This window comes from Ursus maritimus, unplaced genomic scaffold (genome assembly GCF_017311325.1).
Source record: "Ursus maritimus isolate PB19 unplaced genomic scaffold, ASM1731132v1 scaffold_20, whole genome shotgun sequence".
In the NCBI taxonomy this organism is placed as follows: domain Eukaryota; kingdom Metazoa; phylum Chordata; class Mammalia; order Carnivora; family Ursidae; genus Ursus; species Ursus maritimus.
In genome coordinates this window covers 9,976,273-10,000,705 of record NW_024424453.1, presented here as the reverse complement: position 1 = coordinate 10,000,705, position 24,433 = coordinate 9,976,273, and the positions used below count along the sequence as shown (strand labels likewise).

Here is a 24,433-nt window from a genome sequence, read left to right as displayed (position 1 = left end):
TTTTTTTTTTTTTTTTTTTTTTTTTTAAGATTTTATTTATTTATTTGACGGAGAGAGAGACAGCCAGCGAGAGAGGGAACACAGGCAGGGGGAGTGGAAGAGGAAGAAGCAGCCTCCCAGCAGAAGAGCCTGATGTGGGGCTCGATCCCAGGACCCTGGGATCACGTCCTGAGCCGAAGGCAGACGCTTAACGACTGAGCCACCCAGGCACCCCCAGAGCTTTGCTTTTTAATCAGTACTAAAAGCAAACATATTTTCTGTTAAAACCCATTGGATACATCATTTCTGCATTCCTGCATTGTTATAGGAATTTTGCATCATTGGAAAAGGAATATTTTGACAATTGGCTTAGGTGTCCCAGGGGGACACTTGCACATTTCAGTTAATTATTTCAAATTAACCCACCATTACATAAACTTTAAAGAATGCCACCTTGTGACTTAACGCTTAACGTGGAGGTCTGTTACTCTCAAGCACGGTGTGGGGTACACTTACCATGCAGTTTAACCATCAAATTCAGGTGTTGAGGGTCAAGATGATTTGTCCAGACTGTAGGGTGTACAATAGGGGATCTGCGAGGCCCAGTGTGGGAAGTCCCTGTGTCAGGAGCCTTAGACCCTGGCCCTCACCCACCGCTGACTAATCCGGCTGGATGACCTTGGGCAAGTCTGTTTCCCCGCTGCAGAGTTTTTGAGTAATTAATTAAAATAATCAAACAGGGACCCCTGGGTGGCTCAGTCAGTCAAGCACCTGCCTTCGTCTCAGGTCATGATCTCAGGGTCCTGGGATTGAGCCCTGCATCGAGCTCCCTGTTCAGCGGGGAGCCTGCTTCTCCCTCTCCCTCTGCTGCTCCCCCTGCTTGTATTCTCGATCTCTCTCTCCTTGTCAAATAAATAGATAAATAAAATCTTTAAAAAATAATGTAAAATAATCAAACAAATGTTATCAGTTTACTACATACAACTACTTACAAACTAGTTAAACTTATGTGAAAACCTTATTTTTCAGAAATTCCTCTTTGGGATTAAAAATACAAAAGCAAGTTATTAACTAAAAATTTAGCTCTTTATATAGTAGTAGAAACTTTAGAGAAAATTGGACATATTTGCTCATTAAAAACTAAAATCTGCCTCTGAACTATGCTAGCAATCAGTGGGACTCGGAATTGGTCTTCTTACCTTGAAACACCAGGGGTCTTGATTCGAACACTTTGGCAGAGAACAGAGCATGCTGGCTGTGATACGGAATGTCAAGAGGGATTTTTCCTGGTGTCTCAGAATTGTGGCAAAGGCCCAAAGCCAAGAACAAAGGCACGAAAGCCCTTTCCTAGTTCAGAGAGCTGACACATGCCCGTAGCTGGAGTGCGGAGTGGGGGCCTGCAGGCTCACCCTCCTCCCTGGGACCAACCAGCCCTCCAAGGACATCCCACCCCCCACTTAGATTAAACACGAAGGAGGGAGTCTGTCATTTGGGGGAGTGCAGTGATGGAGAGAAGCTAGGCCTTCTTGTGGGGAGACAGGCAGTGCTGACTCTCTCCGAAGTTGAGTGTGGAGGTCCCCAAGAGAGTCTCTCATGAAGATGCGGTGTCTGCAAGAAAGAGGGGAGGGCAGTTCATTCCCTGACCCATGTCTGCTTAGTCTCTGACTCGCCGATCTGCTCTCAGGAGAGGACAAGAGGAGTGAGATCAGGGCTGGGGAGGGCACAGCGGCAGTGTGGCCCTCACTCCTGGAATGGCCATGGCCAGGATGCCAGGTCTCCCCACAGATGGGATGGTCATTTCAGACAGTAGCTGAGCTATATCTTGCCCATTCCTCACCCTAGTCTCTGCCTGCTGCGGAACCCAGCAGAGGGCCCGTGGTGTAGGTAGTCTTCGGAGAGGCTGAGATGTGGTGGAGGAGGCCCAGCAGAGCTGGCTGTCCTAGGGCAGCGCAGGGAGCTCCGGCAGGGGGAGCAGGGGGAGACCCACAGCAGCAGTGCCCCAGGAGAGGCACCCCGGGGCAGGCCGCTGCAGGGAGGGCATGAGGCCAGGCAGCCTGTATTAGCCAGAGAAGCAATAACCTGCCCGGGATGGGGGTGGGGAGTGACATCTCTGCCCTGGGCCTCTCCTTCTCTCTGTCCCACAGCACCAGAAGGGCTTGGCTTGGGAAGACAAGTAGGGACAGACCTCAATAAATAAATAAATAACCACACCCCCTGCCCCAAGCAGCGGGCGGGCGCGCACACACATTCACACACACTCACACACACTCACGTCCAAGCTGATGCACATAGACCTCAACAGTTCCTGCAACTAGTACAACAAACCTTCAATATCATGAGAAAACTCATAATCCTGTTTGATAAGTAGACTTAGATATGAAGCCAACTTTACAGATAAAAGATACACCCTAACATAAGCCATGGAGGCAGTCACAGGGGCGTGGAGGAAGGTGAAGGCCGTGCGCACCCTTATGGGGGGAAGGCCAGGTGGACGTATCAGTACCGGCCTGCTTCCTTACCTACAAAATGTGGACCTCGGATTAGGGGGTCCAGGGTCCCTTGCCACTCTGACTTTATAATCTGACACAGACAGCTTCATGAAGGTTCTCTAGTTCTCATTTCCTTTTTAAAGCATATAAAACGGCACCACGCTGAAACTTTCAAATCCTGAGGAAAGGCAAAGCAGACTTGTGTGGGGCAGTTGCCAGTGTCCAGAGAGAAGGGAAGCCTCCTCCCCGGACAGATGGGTGCTCCCCTGCCTCCGCCTCCAACTGGCCAATAGCCTGGCTCCTGAGGCTGTTGCCCAGGGAACTGCATGGACCTTGGAGCCCTGGAAGAGAACAGAGACTTAACGGGGTTGCGTGGCTCGTTAATGGGCTTGGACAACAGACCGGTTCTCCTAAGTGTCTGCCCAGAGCTGACACTAGCCATGGTCACTCACTAGGACACAGAGTAGTGAGGACCTTGCCTCCAGAGAGGCTCTCTCTGCCATAATCTCATCCAGGCGCTGGGAGATCAGGGGTTGCCACGACCCCTGCCGGGACCATCTCTTTTGTTGCGTTTGTCTGCCCTTGGGTCCTGGTCTCCTCCTGCCTCCCCTCCCTCCCAGCTGTCCTCACTTCCTCCCAAACTTAATAATAATATCGTCTGTCGTACTGCACACTGGACAGAATGCTTCTGCCTGACAGCGCGTTGTCTAAATGCCGCCACAGTTCTAGCTTGTATTAGGGATTAACCCCATTTCACAAATGAGGGTACTGAGAGGGGGAAAGAGGAGACCCTCCCAAGGTGGCAAGGCTGGTGAAAAACAAGACAACAGACCCCAGATGGAGCCACATGTGCTGAACGCCACATCACCAAGCGGAGACGTAATTACAGTTTTGACTCTCCCCGAAATGGAAGCCCAAACCAGGCTATCAGAAATCTGATGGGCCCTAGGCGATTTGCCGGATAGACCCCTGCCATGCCCTGAAGGAACATGACCTCGCAATGATCAACCCACTCTGTTGCCTGCTATAACGTCCTGGTTCCTGCTCCCTTCGCCCTATAAAAGTCCTTTATTTTGAACAGCTCCTCAGAACTCTTTTCTGTCTGCCAGATGGGATGCTGCCTGCTTTAAATCGATTTTGCTCACATACACCTAACATTTTTCCTGTGCCCAAAGTTCTTCTAACGCTAGTAAATGGTAGTTGTGAGGATGCAGTCCCGGCCTTTGCCCACCCACCTCTGTTCTTCCCCATTCTTGAAAATTGTGATTTATTTTTTAAATAAGCAACTACGCTTAGTTAGAGAAAAGTGCTTGTGCACTTAACATGCAAGTCATGGTTCATCAGGGGTGTTTGACCTTATGTCCCCCTACTGATAATTTGCCCTCCGATGACAGCCTCACACTGCTCTGCTCTAATTCACCTACATCCACCAAAAAAGTGTGTGTTTTTGTTCTTTTTTATTGTTCTGTTCCCGCTGACTCGAGCAGTGCCTGATGATCAGAAGAGCATAGGGAAATATTAATTGAATGAGTGAACAAGCCAACCAGTATAAAAAGCCAGTCTAGACTCTTTTAGAGTTAGAAACACAGCCAAAGGCATTCCTCCTTGTGAAAAGGTATTTTTAAGTAAAATAGAAGGAGTCTAAAAGATTAACTTCAAACCTGATGAGAATTGTCATTTTTTATTAAGAAAGCGTTTTCCTTTCTTCCCTTTTCCCCCCTTCCCCAAGCCATTGCCCGCATTACCCAAGAGGACGCTCTCCAGCACCAGCGCGGAGGTAAAGTGAGAGTCAGCTTTCCACCTCTTTGCCACTTAAAGAAGTTGACACTAAAGCAAATGCGTTCCGGAGAAGTCAGCCTCTGCCACCTGTGGGACGGACTGCACGATGACAAGGAAGAACGTCAGGAAGTAGAACAACTGCCACTGGTCGGCAGGCTGGATGCTTGCGTTTGACAAAGAGCTCTCATCCGGAACCACTGCCTCAGGGTCTATCTCTGCGTGTCACACAAGCAATTATTCTAGCGTTGTCACATAAATTGATTTGGAGGGCAAACCTTCTCAGAGCATCGCACCGCTGATTCTTCATGAAGCCTAAACAAAAGCCTCTTGGCCCGAGAGATGTTTACAAAAATCATTTCCATAGAATGGGGCTCACTGAACTGAAAATGAATGAATCAGACCGAATTTTAAAATCGTTTGATAAAAATAAATGGATTTGAATATAACCATGGTGTTACACCCAATTCATTCATTTCTTTAGTAAGATTCTATTTGGTACTGGGTCATTTATTTTGCGTCCTTTTCCGCCCCCTGCCCCCCAACCCATCCCACCAGCTGGGTAGAAGGACGGTGATGTGCAAGTGAATTGAACAGCTGAACTCTTGCCTCCCTCTGGTGCAGGGGATGCTGGGCCTGTCACTGGGAGCTCCGTGGACAACTGCTCTGGGAATTAAATGTCACCACCTCAGACCCACAGAGTCTGCCTTCCAGCAAAGCCCAGCTGGTAGAGATGCTGAGCTTCAGGACAGTGGGATGAGATGGCCATATTTTAAAATCCTGAAATGCCAGTTATCATTGTAGAGCATTGTCTCGAAAATGTTGAACAGCTTTTATCCCGTCCAGTATCAGAACATTTAATATTTATTTACATAGCACTTTCTCAGAGGTGGTGAACTGTTGGTCTAAATAACAAATTTGGCTAGTTGTCAGACTTTCGTTGAGTCCATTCAGTATGTTTTGTGATTGAATTAGTTGCCATCATTTAAAATTTGGGGCACTTTACATTTAAAAAAAATTATTTCTCCAGCTTCTCTTAAGAAATAGTAAGATCTAATTTTAGGCCCATGTTTCTTCATGAGACAAAATCTCTGGAATTGAGTAGCAGCTGATCTTAGAGCAGCACTGTGCTCTGGTTTGCCACAATCCCCACTACTCTCTATCGTCTTTCATGCAATCCATTATACTTCATTCAGATTATTTGCCAAAGCCACTTGAATTTGCAACTCCTGTTTTTCTCTCAATAAAAGTACTTTTGAAAGTGTTCCCTTTAGGTGTACTTGCTATTCCTTTATGAAACATAGTGCATCTATAATTTGTCAGTTAAAAATACGTTCACAATTAGTGTCTTTAATGCATACCTTTAATCTTGAGACATATAATAGGACATCGAATGGCCATTTTTCTTCTTGTCTCAGAATTTAAGTCCCAGTGCTGAGGGCAATTAGTGGTAATGTCCTCAAATCCTTAAAAAGAGCTACTGGAAACATTCTGTGAGACTTTCTGAAACATACACAGGTCATCCCCCAGGCCTTCATTCACCTCTGTGTCCAATGTAAGGAAAGTAATAGAAATCCAGAAGGAAGTCATCAAAGCAAAGAGGCTTCTCAAGACAGGCTCCCTTCCTGATTTCAAGATGCCGACATTTCCTAGGGCGGTGTCTGCCTTAGCTAAATCCTGAAAAAGAGTATGTCTCTGTCCCTGCATTTCAAGAAAGGATCCTGAGAGGCAGCCCAATCTCCCAGCTGAGGGCACAGTCCAGCCTTGAGCCAGTGACTGGTGGGCAGGAAAGCTGCTGAGAAGGTGGGATTGTTGAGACCCACACTGGCCAGTGTCCCTCTCTAGTGAATGAATATTCACTGGAAGCAGGGAGTGAGCTGGGTAGGCAACTAATATTTGTTTTCTACAGAAGCAATTAAGAATACTTAAGTAGAGAGTGACAAATCCAATCATGAATTTGAAGTCATTTTGGCTGCAGTGTGAAATTTGAAATGGAGGAAGACAGGACTAGAACGGGTATCTTTCCTATAAATAAAGCCTTTGCTATATTTGAAAGGAATCTCTCGGTCTTTAATATGTGCCTTGGTACTTATATCAAAACTTGGAGCACTTAAGAAACGAAAGCAAATATTTTCCTGACATTGTCAAACATCTCTAAATATCATTGATGTCCCTTCAACCTATTAAAACCACTGTTCTGAATACCGTACTGTCAACATGAATACAATTTCCTGTCCGAAGAGCGTTGCAAACAAGTGCATGTCATAACCAGAGCTGCAGGAGTTTGACTGGTTAGCAAAAGAAATTAACATCTCAACTCCTATTTGTACCTAAGTGCACACACATGCACACATACTCTCACACTCACACCCATACTCATGCACTTACATGTTCTCACACACTCATAATCACACACATACACACAGACTCATGCCTTCACATATGCGACATGCACACTCATTGTCACACTGTCATAATACACACTTGCACATGGGTGTTCGCATTCACTCATAGACATACAGACACTTTAAAACACGAGAGCCAGGGCACCTGGGTGGCTTAGGTGGTTAAGCATCTGCCTTTGGCTTAGGTCATGACCCCAGGGTTCTGGGATGGAGTCCAGCATCGCATGGGGCTTCCCGCTCAGCGAGGAGCCTGCTTCTCCTTTTCCCTCTGCCCCTCCCCCTGTTGTGCTCTCTCTCTGTGTCAAAAAAATGAATGAATAAAATCTTTTAAAAATTTTTTTAAAAATTTTTTTAAATAAACAATACGTGAGAACCAATGCAAAGAGAACCACTTTGTTATTCTGCGGGATCCAGAATGGAAGAAGGAAAACGAGGAATATTTATTAGGGTTCAATGTTTTACAGCTTGCTAGTTTATTTCTATATGCCGAGGACAAAGGGGAGATCAGTCTGGGTTTCTGGGTTTGGGGATTCAGATCTTGGAAATTTCCATCTTCAGTATCTATCTAACTGTCCAGGGAAAGAAAGGCACTGCTCACATTTCCACTTCGGCCTGCTTAGGTTGTGATCGCTAGAATCTCTCAAAGAAAGAGCATCACCAGCTTTCCTAGACTCGAAATTCGGGAAAAAATTTCAAACCTGTATTTATACTATTATATTAAAGGAGGAAAAGGTGAGGATAATATCATGTTACCAATAGAAATAATGGACCCACAGTGAAATGAGACGTGCCGGCTTCTCAGGTATGGTCCGGATGCCTGGGGGAAAATGAGCTTTTAGCCCCAGCTCTGCCACTGATCAGCTAAGACTCTTCCGTGAAGTCCCTTGAACTTTTTTTTTTTTTAAGATTTTATTTATTTATGTGACAGAGAGACAGCCAGCGAGAGAGGGTGCAGAGCAGGCGAGTGGGAGAGGAAGAAGCAGGCTCCCAGCAGAGGAGCCCGACGTGGGACTCGATCCCAGAACGCCAGGATCACGCCCTGAGCGGAAGGCAGACGCTTTAACGACTGCGCTACCCAGGCGCCCCTCCCTTGAACTTTTTGAGCCAGGTTTTTTCATTCACTGATAACAGAAGCCCTTTGCAGATTCAGCTTTCCCAGATGTAATTGGGTAATAGAGAGGTAGGTCATCTCTCTTTGCAGAGCCTGACCTTAACCGGCTCCTGGCAATTGCGTTTTCTAGGTAGCTACACACCGGTTCCAGGGAAATTCATTTTTCAAGCCCCTGACATGCTCCTTAAACCATCAGCACCAATTCAGGCCCCTCTGTCTGCTCGGCAAGCACACTTATCTCAGGGAGGTTTATGCCACACGCTGAGGACAGAGGGCAGAAGCGCGGAAATGTGGTCCAGCGTCTCTGCAGTGGCCGCTTTCCTGCTTTCCCCTGCGCGGAAGGGAGAAAGCGCTGTGGCCGGATCTGTCCTCTCAGGCTGACTGTGTCAAGCCTGGCCCTGGGTAACAAACGCTTTGTGTGGACAAAGAAGGCACACTCTTATTTATCTATATCAGAATTTGTCATCCTTGAGATAGATACATAGACAGATCTGCACTGGCTTGAATAAAAATCTCACCAATTAGATGCACCGATGTCAAATAACAATATAGTTCTGTTGCCGTTTTCATTCCAACCCTAGAAAAATCTGAGAAGTAGGTGACATGGATGTGAGCTGAAGGTCCTCCGACCTTTACTCCTTGGACTTCCAGTCCCAACACTGAAGGTTCCCCTCACTGATCCCCAGATTTCCCGAGTGTCCTACAAAAACACTCTTAATGGCAAAAAACATCGTAAGCCTTTGCCCTTTCGTCTCTTCCAAAACCTACCCATTAGCACACAGCCCTTTGCCAGAAAAGCCTGGGTGTATGCAAACCCAACTTGTACAAATTTAATTATACACAAGTAGAAAAAGACAGTAGAGAATCTATGTTTGTGTAAACACAAGCCAAGTAGCTCTCCTAGTGTTCAGCGGAAGTGGCCGTCATCTGTTCCAAGTCTAGTGGGGAAAACCGCTGTGTGGGGCTTATCAAGAGGCAACAGGACCCCCCAGAAAACCAGGTCCACAGTATTTACGGAGCCCACAGCAGGCAATGCCATGCAACTCAAGGCAAAACATTTACAAGTGAGGAAAGCTCGCTCTTTTACCCCTTATGACTCAATCTTCTGTTTCAACAGGGCTCTTCGTGTTCGGTGCACAACTGGGGTTCTGTAATTCCCCATCAGCTACAGGCTAAGTTAGAGACCGCGGGAGTGTGGCCGGCCGGCCTCGTCTCCTGTCCCTGGGGCCGCCACGCCAGCTACTCCAGTCTTCAGTCTGCAACCTGCCGTCCACTCTCTTCCATGTTCTGACTTTTCTATTAAAACAATATAAACTCATTAAAGCTGAATTCAAACACTGTAACGTAGCAAAAAGCAATATACATTTTTCTTCTCAACTTTTATATACATAAAAGAGGGGCTGATTCCATATAGATAATTACATTCCCTTCTTTTTCTCTTAACGTGATAGCATAAGCACTTCCCCCACAACATTAAAATCTCTCTGTAAACAGCATTTAGAAGGGTTACAGAATAGTCTACCGTATGAATATTTAGCAATGTACTTAGGCATTCCCCTGTGGTGTGGGGCATTTAAACTGCTTCCATTTTGCTCAACGACAACGTGTAGCGATCATACGCACTTCATGCCTCTCTGTTGTCATTATGTTGTCACCTGCCTGTCACAGCCTTCCGTCTGTTCTCCCCCTGGTAAACTCCCACTTACTCTTCAAGCCCCAAGTCTCGAGCCTCGCCTGTTCTGCATAGTCACTCTGTAAGGAGCTCCTCACGATCAGTTCCTCTCTAGTCTGAGTTTCTACATCACCATGTAGGTATTTCTAGTACAGTACTGCTGACGTTGTGTACTATTCAGATGTGTGAGTGTCTCTTCCACCAGAAGGGGAGCTTCCTGAGTAAAGAGTCATGCATTTTTCATCTTTCTTACTGTATCACCAAGCACAATGCCCTAGCGCATAGTAGGGGCTCAACAAATATTTGCCTGGGAGTGTTTTTTCCAGAATTCTTCCATTGTGGCATTCAGGAATTTTGTCCTTTCATTCTTTCGTCCATCTGTGCCAGAGGCCCGGTTGGTAGGAATAATGTGATAGATAGTGGGAAGGAAAATCACTGTATTTCAGGGAACGGAATCTAGTGTGTGACAACAGCACCAAACCAGTAACCAAAATTAATACTGATAACTGCTTCTTGGGTAGAGGCGAATCAGGTTTCACCAGACAAACTGGAAGATCTGTAAAACTCTTCTTAGACCTTGGAAACTACTAGAAACACAGATACTGTGTTTTAACGTCAGTACAAGAAAAGCCTGGCAACACCCTGACCTTCATGATGTTCCCCTCTTGCTCACCAGAGGCTCTGGGTCAAAGTCCTCTTCATAGTTTGCACACTGTCATCCCAAGCCTAGTGCAATTTTACAGCCAGTATTAGAGGCCAACGTTTAGAAAATAATTATTTCTGACTTAAATGTGAATGGTCTTTATAACTGATTCCTAAATTCGCTTGTTAGGCGTTCAGGCGGAGTGTTCTCCCACGGGGAAAAATAACCACTTTTACATAAGACAGACGCACTACCTCTTTCCATAAACTTCGGTATGTGGATAATTTTCAGTTCCACCAAGAGAGACGCATGTATATAATCCTGGGTGTAAGAGTTTTCTGATAGTGGGTACTGTGCTATTTTTTAAAAAGATTTATTTATTTATTTATTTGAGAGAGAGCGCGCATGAACAGAGGGAGAGGGAGAAGCAGACTCCCTGTTGAGCAGGGAGCCTGATGCGGGGCTCCATCCCAGGACCCTGGGATCATGACCTGAGCTGAAGGGAGACGATCAACTGACTGAGCCACCCAGACGCCCCTGCTATTTTTTTTTATAGAAAGAAAGAGAAAATAAGGACAATATAAGTAACAAGAAGAGGAAGTGGAGGAAGGAAAAGGAGACCCAAACTTCCCTCCCACTTTGCTGGAGGAACAGGAGCTCCAGATCTTCGACTTTGTGTTCTAAAGAAGCCATCAGAACATGGAGACACAGGTGTGCAACTGGCAGAGCTGCTCAAAGAAGGTGGGTGAGGGAGAGACAGCTGATTATCTGTGTTCTTGCTAAAAATCTACCCCTTCCACAAAACTCGCCCTGAAAATTCCAACTCCCATGACTGTTTCCTCTTTTAGAACTAATATTCATTTTAGCAGATTGTTATAAATGATCCTTTTAATTTTCACATTTTTAAAGTTTTTTTTTTAAAGATTTTATTTATTTATTTGACAGAGATAAAGACAGCCAGCGAGAGAGGGAACACAAGCAGGGGGAGTGGGAGAGGAAGAAGCAGGCTCCCAGCGGAGGAGCCTGATGTGGGGCTCGATCCCATAACACCGGGATCACGCCCTGAGCCGAAGGCAGACGCTTAACCGCTGTGCCACCCAGGCGCCCCTAAAGTTAATTTTATCAGCCAACTCATTTTTATCTTCCTTTGAAAAGGACTCCAATTTCTCCCCCGAAGCCCCATATTGGACCTCACAAAGTTTTGGGCACATAGGTGGTAGGAACTTAAAATGTTTAAAATATACTTTTTAATCACAGAAAACCTGCACACTTTTAGAATGTTCCCCAAAAATCTCATGAAGAAAGAGGGGTGGGCTAAATTGTGTTCCCTCAAAATTCATACTAACAAAATCCATGCTAACCCCAGTACCTCAGAATGTAACTGTATCTGGGGATAGGGTCTTTAAGGAGGTAATTAAGATTGAAAAAGGTCATTAAAGCAGGCCCTACTCCAACCTGACTGGTGTCCTTAGAGGAAGAGATCAGGACCCAGACGCACACACACACACACACACACACACACACACACGGAAACACCATGTGTAAACACAGCGAGAAGAGAGCCGTCTACAAGCCAAGAAGAGAGGCCTCCAAAGCAACCACCCCTGATGACACCTTGACCTTGAACTTCTAGTCTCCAGAACCATGAGAAAATAAATTTCTGTTATTTAAACTGCCCAGCCTCTGGTACTTTGTTCTGGCAGTCCTCACAAACTAATCCAGGAGGCTTTCTCTCTCATTAATTTGATGGAGAAGTAGTGAGAGATTTTGCAATTTGTGATTAAGATAAACTATCAAAGTGGGAAGTCTCATCTGTTGGCTCTTTCTTCAGTGTAAAGAAAATGTTCCCAACTTCAAAATTCTTATGCCTGAACCTCAGACATTTGCCTATAATGTTTATTTGAATACTTATAATAAATATAATTTGTTAACTTGATGGGCCTTGGTTTTAGCTTTCATTATACTTGTTGTGTAGAGTGCTTCCAGAATGACACTGCCTTTTGCTCGGGGCTTTCTCATGACCAGCTTCTTTCCAAGTAAAACAAAAGGCAGGGTCTGACTGGCGATTCTGTCACCACAGATGTGGCTCTATTACGGAGGTGTCTAGCTTCCTGGGCAATGACTTCCCAGCTTTGCCAACACTTCCTTCTCTAGGGTTTTCTCGGACGCCAAGTGTCTACACTGCTGTTCTCGGCTATGGAGCGCCTGCTGCCGCCATGACTCCCCATGGCCCCACAGGACCCACTTGACATCACTTGAGGTGAGCTCCCACTGTCCACTCAGGGACTTGACAAGGAGATTTCTCTACCTGGGCTTTGCCCAGTTAATTTCACATTATGTTCAAGTAAATTACTTTACCCGGTACTATAGCTGGAGGGAAAGTAGAAATTTTTTCCCCTCAAATTTCTTTAAAACAATAGCAGGAAGGTCGTCCAGCCAGTCCACAGAGACTATAGTAAATATCACACGTAAAGACTCAAATGTGCTAAGAAAAATCACAGGGAGCAGTATTTCTCTGTCACACGATATTCTCCATGCTCACCTCTGTTTTCACAGAACCTCATTGAAAAGGCCCACAAAGCAGGACCCACGTCAAGGGTTGTCACCTCTTTGCCCTGACACATGGGAAACAGCATTCCCTATCTGACAAAATGGAAATATTTCAAGAGATCCAGCATGATGGTTTGCCCCAGTCCAGGAAGCTATAGACATGTCAAAGCAACTACCATTATCTTCATAAAAGCCAAAACAAATTTAAATTCCTTGATTCATGATCCCATTCATGGGATTTAACCTTAAAAATTAAGGTTAATTAATTAAGAAAAATAATCCAAAAGAAAGGATAGTAGATTACAAATGCTAATCTCAGCGTTATTTGGCATGGTGATACAATTATCAAAAAATAGGAAAATGATTAGAACAAGATATTTGCACTAATTTACGATGTTATAGACTGATTTCCGGAACCATACAGATCAAATATAATAGCTATTGCCTGGAATAAATCAAAATATAGGAAGATTTGATAGAGTTCCGCACGCACAGGCTACGGAGAAGGAGCTACTACACTTCACGCCGCACTTAGCCAGACAAAACACTAACTTTCGTACGTGAATGAACCGCTTTGTCAGATAAAAGCAGGACCTGGAAAAGGCTGGAGACGGTAGGTTACCAGGATCCCATAAAATAAGTAAAGTGGGTACCATATGGCGGCCACAAACATTTTGTCCTCTGGGAAGAACACCGGGAATGTGAGGCATCCTAATAAACCGTGAAGGAAGGCACGCAGGACAGTTGCTGTGCCAGCTGGGCCGCCTATGACCCAAATGGCCAGCCGGACCAATCGGGAGCTGTCTTTGGACATGCGTATAAGGAGAAGAGCTGGGAAAGGACACAGTAAACTAAAGCCCTTGGTTCGTTAGTGCAACAGACTTCAGAGAGCGGCATGCATTGGTTGACAGAAACACCATGCATCATATTTATGGTGTGGATCAGAAAGGGACTCCCAGAAGCAGCAATGTTCCAAATGTGCCAAATGTTCCAAATGTTCAGTGGCCGGGAAACGGTCCTGTTTTCATTTATTCCCACTTTTACCATCTCCCGCCTCCTTCCCCTTCTAGGGCACAGGAGTCAGGGAAAATGACTCTCCCACAGACATTGGATCATCTTCCACTGCCACCGCCCTGCCCCACCAGTCTCAGATCTTAATGTGTCAAATCCCAACAGCCACCCCTACCCCAGCGTTTAGGCCAAATTGTGTGGTGGCAAGTTCCCTCCGTTCCTTTAGAGACATTCCTTTGGTGAAGTCCAAGGCATCCCTAATGGTCATAAGGGTCACCTTACCAACTTAAATAGTCCCCTCCTCTCCCCTTCAAAGCATCTTGACACAGAAATGAGGAGGAGTAATTCAGTTAAGTTCTCCTGGGTTCTATGCTAATAGTCTGACCTCTGGGAGAATGGTCATACTGCCAGGACCATCACCGCCTCCGAGCATTTGTTAGCATTCATATAAATAAAATACATGGAAAGTATTTGTTCAGTTAACATTCGCTGAGACGTGCCATGGAGACCAAGAAGAAACAGAGCTGGCGTTGAGGATCCAGGTGTTTTGGCTCAACACATCCCACCTTTAACCCCAAGGTGAGGACTCTGGGGAAGGCACTCTTTGAAACAGAAGGATGACGACATCGGCACTCTGCACACTTAGTGTCAATGTGGGTCATGAAGTTCCCTGTTTTCAAAACAGCAGCCTCACAACCCTCCCTGGGTCTATACTTCCCGCAACCATCGCCTGAAAACCCCCTCTCCGTATATGCACCTAGATTTCTATTTGCTTTTTATTTCCATATGTTTAGCAACAGCTATAAAGCTCTCCTTTTGAGGAAATGCTTTCAGCAATTGTGTTACCTACTTTGAACTTGTTTCTCCTAAGCCATCGGCATTTCTCTTCCCCGCTGTGAAATTGACTAAAAACAGCGTGACACTGACAGGTTTTTGTATAGAGACCAGACATAGCATTAAGAAAATGTCTGAGCTTTTTTTCCCTCTTAACAAAAGGCCTTTTCCAGTGCATCTTTTATTATTATTGTTATTACTATCATTATCATTATTCACCCAAAGTTTTTGTTATCCCAAAGGATAATTCTGAACTAGAGACTTTATTCAAATGATTCTTCTCAAATGGAGCTCTCCTGGGGAATGACTTATACACCAAACACAACATTAAACCGCCTGGTTGAAGAATAGAGTAAGTAAAGATGGATTCTTCTGGTTTTCTTTGTTCACTCGAGTTTATTCAACCCGTGGCATATTTTTTCGGTAAGAAGTGGCAGCCTATTTACCCTCTTTCACTCAGAAAGAAAGAAAAATATAGGAGGGGGACGTAGAGCTTTAAAAATAAAATCAGTGGCAGAAGTCAACACACACCTTGGGAGCTGTATCTCATTCAACCTCATATCCCCCAAGCACAATACCTGGCACACAGCAGATGCTCGGGGCAGGTTTGTCAAGGGGGTGAGCGGATCCTGCAGCCCACGACCAGCTGTCCGTGGAAGAACGGCTGCGGAGAGGAGCTCGGTGGGGGGCTCTGCACACTCATGGCCCTGGCAGCTGAGGCACTGAAAAGGCACTTCACCCTGCAACCTATACCCACTGTAGAGTCAGCCTTGAGAGGACTCTGCCTGGACATGAGAGTCCTCTAAAAACTATCTCCAAAGAAGTTTCCAGGTCCCCTCTAGAGTTTCAGAGGCCTGGGTTTCCCAGACTAGCTCTAGAGTCTCGGCTGGAGCCTGGGCCCACCCTGCAGCTCTCACAGCCCCTTCCAGAGGTTGCTACACAGATCTCTGGCACCTTCCTATCTCACCATATGCTTTGGTTTCCAAAATTATGTCTCCAGTCAGACAGCTTTCCCGGCATTTAAATGCATTTCCCATTTTCTCCTGAACATCACCTGTGGACGTTTATAGGAACTCCAAACTCGAGCCATCGGCTTCCCCCTGAAACATGCACTGCTTCTTGTGCGCCCCAGTGCCAGGCTTGTGCGTACCCCAGGGGTACTCTGTCCTCCCTCAGCACTGAACTCCCCATAATTCTTTGAATACCTCCATGTTTTTGTGAGTGCTGTATCTGGTGGCTAGAATCTTCTTGCACCAATATCTTGCTTGGAAAACTGCTCATCCTTCAAGCACCGACCCCATGTCCCCTTCTTTGCTGACCTTTCCCCACTCCTCCGGAATGGAGTGAGCTTCTAGAGAACTTTGCGCAGGGGTTCAACTAGCACTTGTAACTGAGGCAGTAGCTTATCTCTCACCTCCTGGCTGTAACTGCTTACCGCCAGGGGGTTCTCAAACTCAAGTGAACATCAAAATCACCGGCAGAGCTTGTAAAACGAGATTCCCAGGCCTCTTCACACCCGGGGTAGAGACGCCATAGGTCTGGGGTGGAAGCAGGGGTGCTGAGTTTCTAGGAGGCACTGGGGGATTCTGAGGGCAGCCACACAGGGAGCCCCGTCCCAGATAAAGCCCCTGTGTGTTGTGGAGCTTTGCATTCCAGCACAGGACATAGCATTAGTCGGAGGGCAAGATACGTCTTTGGTGGATGCGAGCATGGGTGAGCGGACGGACAGATGTCCAGCGGATGCTGGGGGAGAATGAGACATTCTGAACAACTGTAAGACTGAGAGGAGCCTGAACAAGATGTCAGTTTAGTTCAGATCCTCTGGGCATGGGCAACAGAACGAAGCCCCATCCCCATCTCCAAAGAGCCTTGGCCACTCCAAGGAGCAGACTGTCCGCCTTTGATTTCTGGCAGATTCTCTCTTCTCCCTCTGTGTATTTCCTCCCTGTCTTCTCCACAGGCTTTTATAAACCAGCAGCTTCTCCAGTCTTCCCCAGGTGCCAGATCAGGTGTCTCCAAGGCCCCAGGGGCCATTGCAGGATACAAGCCACAGACCTGAATAACCTGGCTGGACACCAGCAGCCTTGTCCATGCCTCACAAATGGGGTCCAGCTGTCCAGAAGGCCTAATGAGATTTCTGAGTCAATCCTGGGCAAGGCATCTCACGAAACACAAAACCCAATTTTAGGAAGGCGAGGAAAACCTTGAATTGGAGATCTGTGCGGCTGGTGTGTTGCTGTATAGGAAAGAGACAGGACCCTCCCGCGGTGATCTCGCTGTCAGAAGCAATCGGCGCTGGCTCCCCTGCATGGCTCCCCTGCCATCTGGCAGCATTCAGAGCCCCTCGGGTGCTCTCTTTAAGAACCATTTGAATCCATAATTCAAACTCAAGAGCATTTTCAATGTAAAAAATAGTAATGCTTGATTTAATTTTATTGCCCTGGGCTTTACCAGGAAAAGGGAAGTGGGGAGGGGAGGGGAGGCTGCACTTCTTCCCTGCAAGCAGTGACATCTGCTGCTGGGGGGAGGGGGGGAAGGCCCAGGGCATCGCCTTTCTGTGCAATTACTCCTGGGCATGAAAATAAAAACAACCCACATTTTCTCCCCAATCTGCCAGCCTCTTCGCATGTCTAGAAACAAGCTCCCCGCCATTGGGCAACTTGACAGGCTTGCTCTGGAACAAACATCAGCTGTCACAGGCACACTGCAAGGAGAAGGGAAGACTCCAGGGCCCAGCAGAAGGCTTCAGGACAGTTCAAATGTGGCCACCAAAGGGACCCTGCTGATAAGCTTGAGAGAGCTTCAGGGTAGATTAGAGTCCAGCAGATGGCTCTCTGGGGTCTGCCTGTGAGTCTGGCTGCCTTCACATGGAGAATTCACGGGCTATTTCTATACACAAATCTCACCTCCTTGGAAAAACAACGATAAGTTTAGAGCAAAAATGGACACATCTAAACTGGTACCACTGAAATCCTTAATAAAGTGATAGAAACCCCAGCACCGGGGTGCCTGGGTGGCTCAGTCATTAAGCGTCTGCCTTCGGCTCAGGGCGTGATCCCAGGGTCCTGGGATCCAGCCCCTCATCGGGCTCCCTGCCCCGCTGGGAGCCTGCTTATTTCTCTCCCACTCCCCCGCTTGTGTTCCCTCTCTTGCTGGCTGTCTCTCTCTCTCTCTGTCAAATAAATAAATAAAATCTAAAAAAAAAAAAAAAGAAGAAAGAAGAAAAGAAAGAAAGAAAGAAAGAAGAAAGAGAAAGAAAGAAAAAAAGAAGAAAGAAAGAAAGAAAGAAAGAAAGAAAGAAAGAAAGAAAGAAAAAGAAAGAAAGAAAGAAACCCCAGCACCCTCCAAATGTTCCCAGCTGGGATGTTTCCCGCACTCAAGTTGAGCCAAGGGGGAGGATACGGGTCTCCTGTAGGTGGAGGGCCAGATGGCTTTTTCCTCTCCATTGCCACCTGCAGACCCTAGAGTGGTCTGGCCAAGGCCACATGTCTCACTGGAGCCCTGGCTTGTGAAAACCAGTGTCCCCTGGAAAGGTTGGCAACGTGAGTTAGTTTAGACTTCACTGACAACTTCATCGCACTTCAAGGTGAAGAAATTAATCATGGTATAGCGTGTGACCGTAAGCAAGCCTTCCAGTGGTTTGTACAGACACCTGTTTGTACGAATGGCCCTGCAGACTCCTCCTCGTGCCTGCCAGACTCATCATCAACTCTAGGATTTCAGCCACACCCACCCAGGTGGCTAGTTGGTCCCACAAAACCCTGAAATCCTGCTTACAGCAGGTTGGTCCTAGAAGAACAGCCTGGCTCAGGGACCCCGCCAAACAGGCACAATTGTGACCTAATTGAGCTGATTAGCTCTCATCGCTTAGACTGTTTGAGAACCCAGAATAAAAAAAAAAGAATTGGCAGTTCGTAGGGGGAATGAAAACATTCTGATTACTGAATAGGCAGACAAAATTTATATCTAATCACCAGAGTGCCAAAAAAAGTATTATGGAAAGAATTGATACTTGTTTTATTTTGCAAATAGCATTAAAATGATCATTACAGGGGGAAAATATCAGAACTTTTTCTGGACTTATTTATATTTATCATAAAACTTCAAATGGCATTTACTCTGAAATTCAGGATAGGTGAGGAGGGGGGAGAGAAGCCTACACGTTTTCTAGTCTAAATGTCTTTTTTTTTTTTTGTATGCTATCTTCGTCACCACACAGTACTTCATTAGTTTTTGATGTAGTGCTTCATGATTCATTATTGATGAGACTCTGAAAAAAATATATACAGAAGGAGCAGGAAGTAGAAACAATAGAAGCCAGAAGTAGGCTCCCTTATTTCCCCCATGTAGTCTGGCTGCAAATCCCTATCTCCTGAGCTTGAGTCTCTCTTTGCTTCTTGAAACCTAAAGGAGCCTAACTTAGGCATCGTACTAGCAAATAAAAGAAAAAATATTCAGATATTATTACCAAAGCCGAAGGTAAAAGAACTTTAAAAGGAGATCACGATTCATGTGGTTCAAGTACGAGGTTTAATTAAAGAACAGCTTTAAGTTGAAAGACAAACCTTGCATAACGTGGAATGCATTCAGCAAACAGAGGCCAGGCTGAATACATGCGAAACCATGTCTTCAATGGGCAACAATCAGGAAGCTGGGGATGTACAACACGATGAGGAGAAAAACTCAGGAGGCTTTTGGAAGATTGTGTCCTGTGTCAGAGGGACTGTCAGGTGGAAGTGTTGGAATCGTTTCATACACCAAAGGGAACAAATAGGAATGTGGAGAATAAAGGCTTTGATTCAATATTAAGAAAATCTCTTCGAACATTTGAATTCTGTCAGAAGATGGGGTGTTCTACTTTACAAGGTTGTGAGTTATCATTGAAAGTGTTCAAGGAGAAACAGGAAGTGCTTGGGCAGTGATGTTTTTATTTTTATTTTGTAAAGATTTGTTTATTTTAGAGAGCAGGGGTGGGGGGTGTGGAGAGGCAGAGGGAGAGGGAAAGAGAGTCTTAAGCCAACTCTGCCCTGAGTACGGAGTCCGATTTCACAACCCCTGAGATCACAGCTTGAGCCAAAACCAAGGGTCGGATGCTTAACCGACTGAGCCATCCAGGTGCCCAGGGCAGTGGTGTTTTTACAGAGATATTTAAGGACCATCTCAATTCCAAGAATTGAGAGCCCCCTTCCATCCATGACCTTTCCTGGGCGGAAGGACAGATTCTAGAGCCTGGCTACCCAGGTTTGTATCCTGGGTGACCCTAAGCAAGTTACTTGCTTTTCCACGCACAGGTCCCACTCTAGAATTTGAGAAAACAGTAGCACCGACAGCAGCAAGAGGTCGTGGAAATTAAACAAGACTGTTCAAGTAAAGGGTTTCGAACAATGCCTGGCACCTGAGAAGCACTAGACACACACGTCAGTTGTTGCTGTTAAAAACTTGTTCTCGGACCTCCGCCGCCGCCAACCGCCGCCTCAGCTTGCGCCGCCGCCGCCGCCGCGCACGCCATGGGAGCCGTGACTGACGACGAAGTCATACGGAAGCGTCTCCTAATTGATGGAGACGGCGCTGGAGATGATCGGAGAATCAATCTGCTCATGAAAAGTTTCATTAAATGGTGCAACTCCGGGTCCCAGGAAGAGGGATACAGCCAGTACCAACGTATGCTGAGCACACTGTCCCAATGTGAATTTTCAATGGGCAAAACTTTGCTGGTATATGATATGAATCTCAGAGAAATGGAAAACTATGAAAAAATTTACAAAGAAATAGAATGTAGCATTGCTGGAGCACATGAAAAAATTGCTGAGTGCAAAAAGCAAATTCTTCAAGCAAAGCGAATACGAAAAAATCGCCAAGAATATGATGCTTTGGCGAAAGTGATCCAGCACCATCCAGACCGGCATGAGACATTAAAGGAACTAGAGTCTCTGGGAAAGGAACTAGAGCATCTTTCACATATTAAAGAAAGTGTTGAAGATAAGCTGGAATTGAGACGGAAACAGTTTCACGTTCTACTTAGTACCATCCACAAACTTCAGCAGACGCTAGAAAATGATGAAAAGCTCTCAGAGGTAGAAGAAACTCAAGAAAGCACCATGGAAACAGAGCCTAAGCCATAGACAAGCTACTGGTTTACCCTTGCCAAGAATGTGGAAGTAACAACATGCTCCTAGTGCGTTTAGAATTTGTTGTGCTCTTGAGATATTTAAAGTTTTGGCAGTAAACTACTTTGCTTTTAAATATTAACGCACAGTTCATTCGTATTTCTTTACACAAAGGAAAAAAACTTCAGTATAGATTTGTTTGTATTGAAATGTCTTTTTTATTCTTAAACTTAAAAGGTAGGAAGCCACATCCAAAAATGTTTAATAAAATGTTTTCAAGCCAAAAAAAAAACAAAAAAACAAACTTGTTCTGGGGGGGGGGCGCCTGGGTGGCGCAGTCGTTAAGTGTCTGCCTTCGGCTCAGGGCGTGATCCTGGCATTATGGGATCGAGCCCCACATCAGGCTCCTCCGCTATGAGCCTGCTTCTTCCTCTCCCACTCCCCCTGCTTGTGTTCCCTCTCTCGCTGGCTGTCTATCTCTGTCAAATAAATAAATAAAATCTTAAAAAAAAAAAAAAACTTGTTCTCCGGGACTCACTTCACCGGGATCGTGGTCAAACTCAGTCTAACTGTGCATGGAATATCTGGTCAGCGTTGAAGGAAACAAACTTTAGACCTATTTCGTTTCTGTGTCATTAAGTTAGCAAATGAACGGTGAGAAAATGGCTCTAGGTTTTGGGATAGTCCCTCCTTTAGAAAGTCATGGATGCCAGAAAGAACAAAGAAAAGCAGCCCAGGGTTCATCCTAATTGTATTCCACCATTGGTTCAGGAAGTATTTTGGGGGTGCCTACCCTATGCTCAGTGGTGTATGAAACACAACAAGCACAACCAAATAACTGCCTTGCTCTCCAGGAGCTCACTTCCATTAGGGAGAGGAGTAAGCAAGCAAGAGCAAAACAGATGGGTGCAGGGAGTACGCGGGACAGTGTGAGGACGTCAGGGCAGCAGGTGAGGGTGGGATGTCTTCGTCCGGCCTGAGTCCTCGGGAACCGACAGGGTCCTTATCCCACTAGGGGAAGATGTGGACAACTGAAGCAAATCCTTGTTACCACGAAAAGGAGAATTGAATATGGGCAAGAGTCTCTGTTCAGTGCCCCAGCTTTTCTACTCAAAATAAAAACGGACGGGCATTTTTGCAGGCAAGGCGAGCCTTCGCAATGATTTAGTCGTGTAGTCTCAATTTAATTATCTATTCCATTCCTCTGTAGCCTCCTCAAAAATTAAATTTCTCACTTTTCTGATGGTCAATTTTGCTTCCGAGTAATAAGATCACATTGATAACTAAAACTAATACAGAAACCAAAAATTTCATTTAAGTCAAAAATATCCAATTTCCACAACAATTTTGTAGTAGCCAGCGTATCTTCTGATGAGCTGGACTAAAAGGAAATCGGAAATTAAAGGAGACGTAAAGAGGTCCAAATCATACTCCTCTTGGGCCTTCAGCTCCCACATAATAGAGAATTCTGGTTGGGCAGTTTATTAATCAAGTTAAGCTGGGCTACTCTAAAAAAGTATTACAAACCTCCAGATCTCAGTGGCTTAACAGGGCAGTAATTTATTTCTTTGCTCAAGGAAGGTCCCCTGAGGACAAACAATTCCCTGAGGTAAATTTTCCTTCACATGGTAATTTAGAAAAGCAGGTTCCCTCCATCGTGGTTTCTAGCATGCGTGGAGCAGAGCAAGAGAGAGTGACAAGAGGCAAAGAGGCTAGAAAAAGTAGGAGAGGATGCAATATTTGGGGAGCAATTTCTCCTCTTTTGGCATATTGCGGTTCTCATCAAAGTCAAATTTTTGCTGATTCCCATACGTTGGAAATTCAACCTCAGTCAGATGCAGGCACCCCAGCCTCGACCTTCCACAGTTTAAGAATTTCTACTTGTCTGTGTTTACAACCCATGTAAGACTGCCTTATAAAAGTTGTGGTCCATATATACAATGGAATATTACTCAGCTATCAGAAAGAACGAGTTCTCAACATTTGCTACAACATGGACGGCACTGGAGGAGATAATGCTAAGTGAAATAAGTCAAGCAGAGAAAGACAACTATCATATGATTTCTCTCATCTATGGAACATAAGAACTAGGATGATCGGTAGGGGAAGAAAGGGATAAAGAAAGGGGGGGTAATCAGAAGGGGGAATGAAACATGAGAGACTATGGACTATGAGAAACAAACTGAGGACTTCAGAGGGGAGGGGGGTGGGGGAATGGGATAGACCGGTGATGGGTAGTAAGGAGGGCACGTATTGCATGGTGCACTGGGTGTTATACACAACTGATGAATCATCGAGCCTTACATCGGAAACCGGGGATGTACTGTATGGTGACTAACATAATATAATAAAAAATCATTAAAAAAAAAAAAAAAGACTGCCTTATAAGAAGAGCACCCTGGTACATGCATAAAGTGTTAATAGAAAGCCAACCAACCCCCAGTTTTTGCAGAAGATGGAACTTTAAAGATGGCAGCAAAATCAACACTCTGCTCGTCAGTCTTGGCCCAAGATTTGGAGAATATCGAGCACCGTGCATTAGACACCATGTATATAAGCCTGTCATTGGGTATAGACCATGTAATTGACCAAAAAAGGGGGGGGGTTCCAAACTATATCCATTACAAAACATGGAGCCTTTCCATCATTCCATGAGTTTTGGGGTTCCCCCCCAATAACGTAGTCTTTAAAAATGTTCACCGCTTTGGGAGCATCTGTCTCTCTGTAGGAGAAGTGTTTTTTGTGCTCTTTAACCTGGGGCTAAGTGCATAGAACTTGAGCAGATCGCCCTCACTGTGCAGCTGTTTTACCGCCAAGTCTATGTGGAAAAAGAACATCGTGACTTTTTTTCTAGTCGTGTTACACCTGGTTGTCCTTGGAAAAGCCTTCCGTTCTCAGAGTACATGTAGAAGAAAGGCATTCAGGAAATAGAACCACGGTAGTAATCCTGATTTAGGAAAGGTACGTGACTGAGAAATACGAAATCATCCTAATAGCACTGAGAGTGGCAACTTGACTGACTGACCCTTGCGCTCTCCTTTTGTTTGGTTTTGTTTTTTAATGGCAATTACTGACCTCCAGGTTTCTTTTCAATACCTTTCTCCCCTAATGACTTCTGCCACCATCTCGACAACCTGAATCCATAAGGGAGACTTATTTAGCAGGGAGCCTCCCATTTCCAGGACTTTCTGAACTTCAGTTACCTCCTTAAGCTCCATCCTCTTCAATCACCCATATGTGTGTGACTCAAATCCTGTGAGAAGAATAATTCAATTGCTCAAGCTTAAACTCCAAGATCTCAGTCTTCAAGCATGATTTTCTGTTCTTATGGCACACTCATTCCATTAATCCCTCTGCCCACTTTACCACATGTTTGTGGCATCCAGCCCCTTAATGCCTGCCTGGGGAAATAATGAGCTTCTTGTCTCTATAGATGTTCAGAAGAAAAAGGATCGTTTCTCAGGGATACAAGTCAGGGCTCCCCTGGCCTTTTGAGAAAGTTACATTGCCCTAATAGTTGGAGGGATATGAAGTTCAAAGACATATTGCAGCTGTGATTTAAATGCTTGATTCTAGGGGCGCCTGGGTGGCTCAGTCGTTAAGCGTCTGCCTTCGGCTCAGGGCGTGATCCCAGAGTCCTGGGATCGAGCCCCACATCGGGTTCTTCCACTGGGAGCCTGCTTCTTCCTCTCCCACTCCCCCTGCTTGGGTTCCCTCTCTCGCTGGCTGTGTCTCTCTCTCTGTCAAGTAAATAAATTAAAAAATCTTTAAAAAAATAAAAAAATAAATGCTTGATTCTAGAAGCTACAGGAGACTAACCCTCCAGTAACTATTTTGTCTTTAAATGACCAAGGTT

At 45.5% G+C, this 24,433-nt stretch overlaps 1 protein-coding gene across 1 annotated transcript; it reads left to right on the top strand.

The window, feature by feature from the left end:
* The first annotated feature begins 19,916 nt into the window (after nucleotides 1-19,916).
* LOC103677626 (THO complex subunit 7 homolog) lies at nucleotides 19,917-20,858 on the top strand. Its single transcript, XM_008706889.2, has one exon. It carries the CDS (start codon nucleotides 19,978-19,980, stop codon nucleotides 20,590-20,592), a length of 615 nt encoding a protein of 204 aa, XP_008705111.2. The 5' UTR covers nucleotides 19,917-19,977; the 3' UTR covers nucleotides 20,593-20,858.
* Nucleotides 20,859-24,433: the final 3,575 nt, after the last annotated feature.